The 11,047-nt window shown below is 40.4% G+C and overlaps 1 protein-coding gene across 4 annotated transcripts in view; it reads right to left on the bottom strand.

The window, feature by feature from the left end:
* Positions 1 to 733: 733 nt before the first annotated feature.
* The window catches only part of pald1a (phosphatase domain containing paladin 1a), a 129,623-nt gene continuing 119,309 nt past the window's right edge, over positions 734 to 11,047 (bottom strand). For 2 of the 4 annotated variants that reach the window (XM_051673592.1, XM_051673594.1), the window contains one exon: positions 734 to 1,752. In XM_051673592.1, coding sequence (XP_051529552.1) covers positions 1,603 to 1,752 — 150 coding nt within the window. In that variant the 3' untranslated portion in view covers positions 734 to 1,602. The remainder of the gene's footprint in view (positions 1,753 to 11,047) is intronic. The other 2 variants (XM_051673591.1, XM_051673590.1) reach the window with 1 other exon arrangement.

Here is an 11,047-nt window from a genome sequence, read left to right as displayed (position 1 = left end):
TAGTTACTACACACCAAATTAATGCCGATTTGGCATCAATGCACCACTTTTGAACCTGAAGCTTCGGCACAGGTTAAGATTATTGGTCAATAACGAATTAAATTATGTGTCGGAATGTAATATTTATGGTTAGTGGTTTGTTTAAATCAATAACAAAAATATGAGCAATAGTCTTGATTTAGTAAATAACACTAACTACAGCACTGATCCATATGGTCATATATATTGCTTTGTGATTGATCGGTTTGGCTGATCTGATGTGTATTTTGGTCATTTGTGTTGCTTCATTTCTTGTGGATATTCTAGTCTCCATGCATGTGAACGTGTTCTGTCGAGTGTTTTGCCTCTGTGCATAATTCAAGCACAACCACGCGATGACATCACAGAAAATGCCCCCTTTCAAGTTAGTGAGTGTTTGGGAAGTATCTCCAGCGTTTCCACAGACAATTAAATACCACAAACCTCTTGAAGTGCCTCTAATGAGCATCTAATCCTACCCATGATGCAGTGTTTTCTACTCCAAATCCCCTCAGAATACAGCAGGATGCTGCTCGGCGACTCCAGATGCCTCACGCTATTAAAGCGTTTCTAAGAATACGTTATGACTGTTTACATGCAAAGAGAGCCATATGGGTCCATATAGATGCTATATACTAGAAAAGCAACTTCATGCTGCTTGGAGACAACTTCAAAAAGCACTTTCTTTCACAAAGTGATACAAATAACAATAGTTTCCCTTTATTTTTCTCAGATCTCGAGTTGCATTCACATAAAAATTCCAAGTCGTGCAAGGTTTGGTGTAAATAATTCCAAACGCCACTGGTTTACTGTGTCTGTAAATGAATGTAAATGCAACTTCTGTCACTTTTAACCATCAAAATAATGGTCACAATGGTGCTGGGTAATGCTTTTTTTATGCTTTTATATAAATGAATCGCGTATTATACTCCGATCTAAATCCTGTGTGTTAAAAAAATAAAATAAAATAATAGTTTTTAATCCTCGTGATGTTTCAGCAATAACAACTGCGCACATTTCTGTTACGAAAGTTGTTTTTAATGGAGACCGTCGAAGTCGTCATCATAATTTTTTTTTTTGCATGTATAAAACAAACACCGGTTTCTGCAACCTCACTTCAAATGTTAAAAACTGAACAGAATGAATCATAAAAATCATGCCAAACAAACTATACAAGCACACGCACATAAAACAATCAACTAAGCTACATTTGAAGCTAATTAAAAATAGGTTGAAAAAGACAGATGTGAAGATATCTGCATGGAAAGAAAAACAGGGGATAAAATCGTAACTACAAATTAATAAACAACAATGTGATAAACAAAGTTGCATAACCGCAGTCCACAGATGTGATGCCATAATCTTGAATATTCATTCAAAACATCTAATTTCATTTTTTATATATATATATAGCCTATATAAAGGTCCTCACAGTGGTGCTTCATTCTGTTTAAAATACATCAAAGACTTTTGAAATGATGAAAGTCAAACCAGACGGAGATATCCTGTGAACGCAAACGTTAAAAACACTTTCCGTCAGCAATGGAAAGGGGTATATAAACATTTCGGGCACTGGTGTTTTTCTCAAATGAATTCTCCTCGGAATGGAAGCCCGTGATGGTTCTGCTGGATCCAGCGGTGACGCAGACGAGAGAGAGTTGAGTCTCTAAGGTCCTCAAACTCGGAGAAGCCGAGATGATTCAACAGGTTATAAACTCCAGCTGGAGCTGCCACCTAAACACAACACAACACAACACATTTATATATATATATATATATACTTCAAATGATCTACAATTTAACATTTTTAAGACTGTCAAGAACTTTGATTCATAGGCCACGTCCACACTAATTCATCAATTTCACAACATTTACATCTCATCGAAATTACAATGCCGTTCTCATCCACTGAAAATGGAGCGTTCTGAAAACGGTCCCATTTCCGCATACTTTGGAAAAGGACAATGTTAGGCAGAGACTTCAATTGAAAATGGATTAGTGCGGCATTAGATGGGTTGTCCACCTTTCAAAATCGAACTTGCAACTGAATTCCTGAGTTGGGCTTCAGAAATTGAGTAAGAATTTGAGTAAAAGGAAGCAGAATTTAAACGGAACAAAATTCAAAGAAATTCACATAAATGCTTTAGGTTTTAAGTTCGAATCCAGGGTGTGCTGAATGACTCCAGCCAGGTCTCCTAAGCAACCAAATTGGCCCGGTTGCTAGGGAGGGTAGAGTCACATGGGGTAACCTCCTCGTGGTCGCTATAATGTGGTTCTCGCTCTCGGTGGGGCGTGTGGTGAGTTGTGCGTGGATGCCGCGGAGAATAGCGTGAAGCCTCCACACGCACTACGTCTCCGCGGTAACGCGCTCAACAAGCCACGTGATAAGATGCGCGGATTGACGGTCTCAGACGCGGAGGCAACTGAGATTCGTCCTCCGCCACCCGGATTGAGGCGAGTCACTACGCCACCACGAGGACTTAGAGCGCATTGGGAATTGGGCATTCCAAATTGGGGATAAAAATCAACAAATAACAAAACAAAAAACAAATAATACATAAATGCTTTGAGTATTTTTTTTCAAAAAACATTTTTATGAATTATCCAAACATGTTCTCATATGGGCTAACTCTAGAAACATAAGATCATATAATATGTAATAAAATGTCACCTATAGAAATGCGTTTAATTTATATACAGTACATTTCATTATATTTAAAAAAATAAAAATAAATAAATAACAACACTGGAAAAACACGTATTTTTGTAGGATGCTCTAATTGACCAAACTATTAAAAGTAATAAAATAAAAGAAATCTGATGATTTAATTGGCTGATTTAATGAGTTGAGGGAAAAACAATGCATTATATCTCAAGGAATAAATTGGTATTTTTAGTTAAAATTAATGTTAAAATTATGTGCTGTGATAAAACTTGTGCCAGACATAATAAAATTCCTCCGTTGAGTTTCTTCTGAATTGCAAAGCAGTAAATTCAAGATATTTAGCCTATTTTTAAGATTTACTCATTTTAATTTAATAACAAAACTCCATCAAATTGAATTGTGTAATGTTTAAAAAAATTAAATGATTACATTTTTTTTAAATTATTTTATTCAAGATTATTCAGTTCAATTTGATTTAATTTTGTAATGAAACTGAAATGCATAAATCCTAAAAAACAAAAAACAAAAAAACCTTCACACTTACGAATTGAAAGCAGATTCTTAAATTCAGAATTGAGCTCAAATCTTGGAACATGAGAGCACGTTCAGGACAATTCGCTGGAGAACTGGTGACATCTGGTCATGACGGGGTAAAAGAGCCAGCGGCACATGCAAAAACACACAATATAAAAGCGGCGGCACAGCCGGACAGGTTTACTTTGGTTTCGCTGCTCCGGTGGGTCAACAGACCCTGAGCTTGTTAAACCAGCTGAAAAAAGTCAAGGCCACAAAATTTAAGGACACCATGTACCGCCGTTCCAGAGTTCACGTCCCAGACAGAGGACTTGTCTTCCTTTGTGGTATAATGCTGATTACTGAAGAAAATACCTTTATTTTTACCCAGCCCTAGAATTAACAATAAGTGAGTGGTGTTTATGTTGCAAACTGCCTCTGGATTGACGTGTGAAACACTCAACACCGCTCTGACTGGAGAAAGACACGATTCCCGGAGTCGGGTGTCAATGAGATCTGAATCACACGCTCTCAGCATGACTATAAAAATAACAAACACTGAACACAATGAGGAAAGAGAGCGGACAAACACAGTGGCAGAAAGAGAACACAGATGTTGTGTGAGCAGTGAGCAGAAAACCATTTATCATTCTCTGCTCCGCCTTAGGAAGAGAAATCCTGACAAACAGACGATATTAGCTGCCGTAAATCTACTGACAAACACACTGTCTGCAGTGAGAGAGAGAGAGAGAGAGAGAGAGAGAGAGAGAGCGAGAGTCAGTCTGTGATCCAGCGCCGACTTTGAATATCTCATCAAAAGCTTGATCACATGACTTTAAGAAATAGTTTCCCCAAAAATAAAAATTCTGTCATTTACTCCCACTCATGTTGTTCAAACCTATCTTATTTCCTTTCTTTTGTTGAATACAAATGGTATTTTAAAAACTGTTCTAGTCGCTGTTATGCACTAAGCACCTCGTGCGCTATATTAAAGTCTTCTCAAGTCAAATGATAGCTTTGTGTGAGACTAAAATTTACGTTATAGTTCACTAAAAGCCTTGCCCTTGGCCGTACCACTCAAACTTCACTCATGGTCTCATACATCTCATACACCTGCCTAATATTGTGTGGGTCCCCCTCGTGCTGCCAAAACAGTGCCAACCCGCATCTCAGAATAGCATTCAGATATTATATTCGTCTCACCACAATTGTACAGAGTGGTTATCTGAGTTACCGTAGACTTTGTCAGTTCAAACCCGTCTGGCCATTCTCTGTTGACCTCTCCCATCAACAAGTGTTTCCGTCCGCAGAACTGCCGCTCACTGGATGTTTTTTGTTTTTGGCACCATCCGGAGTAAATTCTAGAGACTGTTGTGTGTGAAAATCCCAGAAATACTCAAACCAGCCCGTCTGGCACCAACAATCATCCATGCGATTATCTAAACGGCCAATTGTGTGGCAGCAGTGGAGTGCATAAAATCATGCAGATACAGGTCAGGAGCTTCAGTTAATGTTCACATCAACCATCAGAATGAGGTAAAAAAATGTGATCTCAGTGATTTGGACCGTGGCATGATTGTTGAGGCCAGACGGGCTGCTCCTCGTGGTCACTATAATGTGGTTCTCACCCTCGGTGGGGCACGTGGTGAGTTGCGCGTGGATGCCGCGGAGAATAGCGTGAAGACTCCACGGAAACGCGCTCAACAAGCCACGTGATAAGATGCGCAGATTGACGGTCTCAGACGCGGAGGCAACTGAGATTCGTCCTCCGCCACCCAGACTGAGGTGAGTCACTACGCCACCACGAGGACTCAGAGCGCATTGGGAATTGGGCATTCCAAATTGGGGAGAAAAGGGGAGAAAAAAAAAAAGATGGCATTTAAAGCGTGTCATATGACAATTTTTGTTCTTTAAGGAGTTTGGCAGTAAATATATCACCAGTGCCTTGGACCGTCTCAAAAACATTTATTTTAATTTCAGTGGGAGACAAAAAGTCTGATTGCAATTTCCTCTGCACAGTAAATATACTGGATGTGAAAGGTGTCGTATAGGGTCGTCAGATCCAGCGTTGAGTACTGATACGTTTAACCCCGATGCTGATGGATCTGTACAATGGTACACTGAGTTCTGAGTCCTCAAACAGTTGTATAATGTAATGTTGTATAATTAATAGAGAGGACTCGATATACACTACCATTTAAGGTATGAAAACACTTGTTGTTCTCTTCATCTCGGATGCATTAAATTGATCAAAAACACCATCTTAATTATTAGTTATGCTGCAAGTTATCATTACTGTTTTAAAAAAGTGTTTAACATTTTTATTCATGTAAAGATTCAATTTTTTTCCTCGTCCTTGAAAATAATGTGCCACGTAATCCTTAAGAAATTATTCTAATGTTCATTTGGTACTCAAGAAACATTTCTTGTAATCAAAACAGCTGAAAACGGTTGCGCTAGTAAATGTAGTATGGACATCTTTTTCCAGTTGCTAAAGTATTGAAGTGTTTCTTACGCATCACTTTTTCCTTGCATGTCAAATTTTGCTTATAAAAATGGGAAAAGAGATTGGAGGCCTGGGTAGCTCAGTGGTAAAAGACGCTGGCTACCACCCCTGGAGTTCGCTAGTTCGCTAGTTCGAATCCCAGAGCGTGCTAAGTGACTCCAGCCAGACTTCCTAAGCAACCAAATTGGCCCGGTTGCTAGGGAGGGTAGAGTCACATGGGGTAACCTCCTCGTGGTCACTATAATGTGGTTCATTCACGGTGGGGTGCGTGGTGAGTTGTGCGTGGATGCCGCAGAGAATAGCGTGAAGCCTCCACACGTGCTAGGTCTCCGTGGTAACGCGCTCAACAAGCCACGTGATAAGATGCACGGATTGACGTCTCAGATGCGGAGGCAACTGAGATTCGAATATCTACATGACCACGAGGACTTAAAAGCACATCGGGAATTGGGCATTCCAAATATAAAATAAATAAAATCTCTCTAGAAATTCATCAGGCTTTTGTTCTTTTGAGAGATGAAGAATATTCCATGCACTACTGTCTTGACAGAAGAAATCAAACTGAGGAAAGTGGATGGCAACAAGAAGACAAGAACATCAGAGTCTCAAGTTTGAGAAACTGACTCCTCACGGGTCCTAACAATGACCCGTACATGCCAAACACCAGTTTCATCTGGACCCGTGAAGAGAAAACTCTGGGATGTTGGCATTTTAGGCAGACTGAATAGAAAAAAGCACATAAGAAGAAAAAGGGTACAATGTACAAAAGAACTTCACAGATTGAGTAGTAAATGATTAGGAATGAGTTTTATGGATGGATGAGCTGTTGTTAGAAAAGCATGGTTGGAAAATCAATGAGAAGTGCAAACTATTGACATCTTTGGGAAGTGCTGCAGAAAGCATCGGACGAAACTTTACCTGAAAATCTACAATAAACTGACTGCTAGAATGCCTGAGGAGTCACTGCTGCAAGCGGAGGAATGTTTTATTTCAATAGAAATAGTTGTTTTTAACATGAGTCTTGGCTGGCTGTAATTCTTGATCAGTTGAATGCATCCTTGGTAAATAATTAAATGACAAATGTACAAATGACCCAATAAACCAAAATGCTCCTATTAGAAACTGCAAATGCAATAGTTTGTTTAATGTGAGCATTTCAGAATTTCCATCATGTCCATGAAACAAGCTTCTAATTGATTAATTAGATCAAATTTACTCAATGCATTTGCTATCTGCTCACCTGCCAAATGATCCCTTTAATCCACTATGCCCAGATTCCTCTGGCCAGAGTGCACGCTAAACTCACAGAGGCGTTTTCCTGAGGCGCAGTGTTTTCACAGGGATTGTTCCAGTGCTTTTGTTTTGTTGTAATTCAGGAATGTCTTCAATGCCATTTATTCCACCTCAAAAGATCCACAGCAGAATGAACTGAGTGAAAGCACTCATGACAGCAGTATTATTCTTACTGGAGGAAAGCTTTTTTGAAACACCATTCAATTTTCACTGAGACTTTAGCTAAAAATCATCTTATCAAATGTCAATGAGCGCACGTAGATGCACAATTTTTCAACGATAATGCTTAAAGTGACAGTTCACCCAAAATTGAAAATTCTCTCATCATTTACTCACCCTCATACCATCCCAGATGTGTATGACATTCTTTCATCTGCAGAACACAAATGAAGATTTTTAGAAGAATATTTCAGCTCTGTAGGTTTATATAATGCAAGTGAATGGGTGCCAACATTTGTAAGCTCCAAAATCCACATAAAGGGAGCATAGAAGTAATCCATACAACTACAGTGATTAAATCCATGTGTTCAGAAGTCATATGATAGGTGTGGGTGAAAAACATAACAATATTTAAGTCATTTTTTTCATAAATTCTTCTCTCTGCCCAGTAGGGGGCTATATGCATTAAAACTGTGAATTACCAAAAACAGAAGAAGAATGTGAAAGTGAAACTGAAGTGGATATTTACTGAGCAGGGAGCAAAATTTATAGTAAAAAAAAAAAAAAAGAAAGAAAAAAAGAAGATATATTGATCAGTTTCTCACCCACACCTATCATATTGCTTCTGAAGACATGGATTAAACCACCAGAGTCGTCTGGAGTACTTTTATGTTTCCCTTATGTTGATTTTGGAGCTTCAAAATGTTGGCACCCATTCACTTGCATTGTATGGACCTACAGAGCTGAAATATTCTTCTAAAAATGTTCATTTGTGTTCAGCAGAAGAAAGTAAGTCAAACACATCTGGGATATCATGAGGGTGAGTAAATGATGAAAGAATTTTCATTTTTGGGTGCACTATCCCTTTAAGTTGAAAACATGCGTGGTCATATAAATGCCTAAAAGGAATTTTCCGGTTGTCCATCCTTTTCTTATAAAAAAGCAAAAACACGGTTCCAGTGAGTCACTTACAATGGAAGTCAATGGGGTCAATCTGTAAACGTTAAAATACTCACTGTTTCAAAAGTACAGCAACAAGATGTAAACAACATGTGTGTTAACATGATTTTACTGTGATAAAATCACTTACTAACCACATCTGTGTGAAGTTAAATCCTGTGTGTTAAATCCTGTGTGAAGTTACAACTTTGTTTGTACGACATAATGCTGTAAACTCTAAAACGACCATCAAGATGACGATTTAAACAACTTTACAGCTCAAATAATACACAAGTTTTAACAGAAGAATTAATGCAAGTGCTTTTATAAAATTATAAGCTTCACATTTCTGCCTTTAAACCCTTCAAAAATTGGCCCCATTGACTTCCATTGTAAGTGTCTCACTGGAACACAGATATGGAGGGACGCGTCTAAATTAATTTTTGTGGTAATCAACATTATGCCACGAATGCTGTCAATTGAGCTTAACTTGCATTGAACCCGGAATATTCCTTTAATCGCTGTTCCTTTATCGGGTTAAACAATGCAAATGTACGACTGTTAACTTTTAGCGACATGTTCCATTTAGCATGTTGCTGCGTTTTGAAACATGTCAGAACACACTTCATAAAGCAACGCGAGTACATATTGCATTCTCAGTATAAACAAGGGGCGCTATAGCCTGCATTAGTGTAAACTGCTTTCTTCTACGGTGAGTTTTCTCTTTCCTGATGGTGCAATAGTTTCAAGAATTCTTGGGGATTTTAACAAGGCAAATCTCACATGTGAACTGCCCAAATACAAACAGCACATCACATGCCCCACCAGAGACAGGAACATACTGGATCATTGTTACACAACAATAAAGGATGCATATCGCTCTGTCCCTAGAACAGCTTTGGGACTCTCTGATCACTGTCTGGTTCATCATCTTCCAACCTAGAGGCAGAAATTAAAATCAACCAAGCCAGTAGTAAGGACTGTAAAGAGATGGACCAGTGAAGCATAGCGGGAACTACAAGCCTGTTTCGATTGCACGGACTGGAGTGTTTTTGAGGCTGCAGCCACAGACCTGGACAAGCTCACAGATACTGTGACATCATATATCAGTTTCTGTGAGGATATGTGCATTCCTAATAGGACTTATACAAACTGTGGTTTACAGCAGAGCTCAGGCAGCTTCGTCAGGCCAAAGAGGATGTTTACAGGGGTGGGGATAAAGTCTTGTACAATCAGGCCAGGAACACACTACACAGGGAAATCAGAGTTGCTAAAAGAAGATACTCTGAGAAGCTGAGAAACAAGTTTTCAGCTAACGACCCTGCATCAGTGTGGAGTGGCATGAAACAACTCACAAATTACAGGACTCCTACCCCCCAACCCTGTAGGGAACCAACAACTGGCTGACGACCTGAATGTGTTCTACTGTAGATTTGAAAGGCCCAATCTCACACCCCACACCCACTCTGACATACACTTCACACAAACACCAACACCTCCTGTAACCCCCCTGCTCCCCCCTCCTGCTACTCAACCTGCACTTAAGATCTGTGAAGATGATGTGAGCCACGTCTTTCAACAACAAAGGATAAGGAAAGCACAGGGCCCAGATGGCGTTTCACCTGCATGTCTTAAATCCTGTGCTAACCAGCTGGCCCCCATCTTCACACAGATCTTCAATAGATCACTGGAGCAGTGTGAAGTCCCATGCTGCTTCAAACCCTCAATCATTATTCCTGTCCCAAAGAAACCCAAAATCACAGGACTTAATGACTACAGACCTGTCGCATGTCTGTGGTCATGAAGTCATTTGAGAGACTGGTGTTGGCCCACCTGAAGGACATCACTGGACCCTTTCTAGATCCCCTTCAATTTGCTTATCTAGCAAACAGGTCTGTGGATGATGCAGTCAACATGGCATTGCATCATATCCTGCAACATCTGGACAGACCAGGGACATATGCAAGGATCCTTTTTGTGGACTTCAGTTCGGCTTTCAAAACCATCATCCCAGCTATACTCCAGAATAAATTACACCAACTCTCTGTTCCCTTGTCTATCTGTCAGTGGATTTCCAGTTTCCTGATAGACAGGCAGCAGCTTGTGAGACAGGGGAAACTCACTTCTAGCACCTGTACAATCAGCACTGGTGCCCCCCAGGGATGTGTGCTCTCCCCACTACTCTTCTCCCTCTACACCAATGACTGCATCGCCAAGGACCCCTCTGTCAAGCTCCTGAAGTTTGCAGATGACACCACTGTCATCGGCCTCATCTGAGATGACGATGAGTCTGCATACAGAAGGGAGGTTAAACAGCTGGCTGTCTGGTGCAGTCAAAACAACCTTGAGCTGAACATGCTCAAAACGGTGGAGATGATTGTGGACTTTAGGAGGAACACCCCAACACTGACCCCCTCACCATTCTAAACAGCACTGTGGCAGCAGTGGAGTCATTCAGGTTCCTGGAACTACCATCTCACAGGACCTGAAGTGGGAGACCCACATTGACTCCATTGTGAAAAAGGCGCAACAGAGGTTGTACTTCCTTCGCCAGCTGAGGAAGTTCAACCTGCCACAGGCGCTGCTGATACAGTTCTACTCAGCAGTCATTGAGTCTGTCCTCTGCACTTCTATAACTGTCTGGTTTGGTTCAGCTACGAAATCAGACATCGGAAGACTACAAAGGACAGTTCGGACTGCTGAGAGGATTATTGGTTGCTCCCTGCCCTCCCTTCAAGAACTATACATTTCCAGAGTGAGGAAAAGGGCTGGAAAAATCACTCTGGACCCCACTCACCCTGCCCACTAACTTTTTGAACTGTTGCCTTCTGGCCGACGCTTCAGAGCTCTGAGCACCAGAACCGTCAGGCACAGGAACAGTTTTTTCCCCTCAGGCTATCCATCTCATGAACAGTTAAATTGCCCCATTGAGCAATAACTATGTGCAATACACA

Source organism: Myxocyprinus asiaticus, chromosome 36 (assembly GCF_019703515.2).
Source record: "Myxocyprinus asiaticus isolate MX2 ecotype Aquarium Trade chromosome 36, UBuf_Myxa_2, whole genome shotgun sequence".
NCBI lineage: Eukaryota > Metazoa > Chordata > Actinopteri > Cypriniformes > Catostomidae > Myxocyprinus > Myxocyprinus asiaticus.
This window is presented reverse-complemented; position numbering and strand designations above follow the sequence as displayed.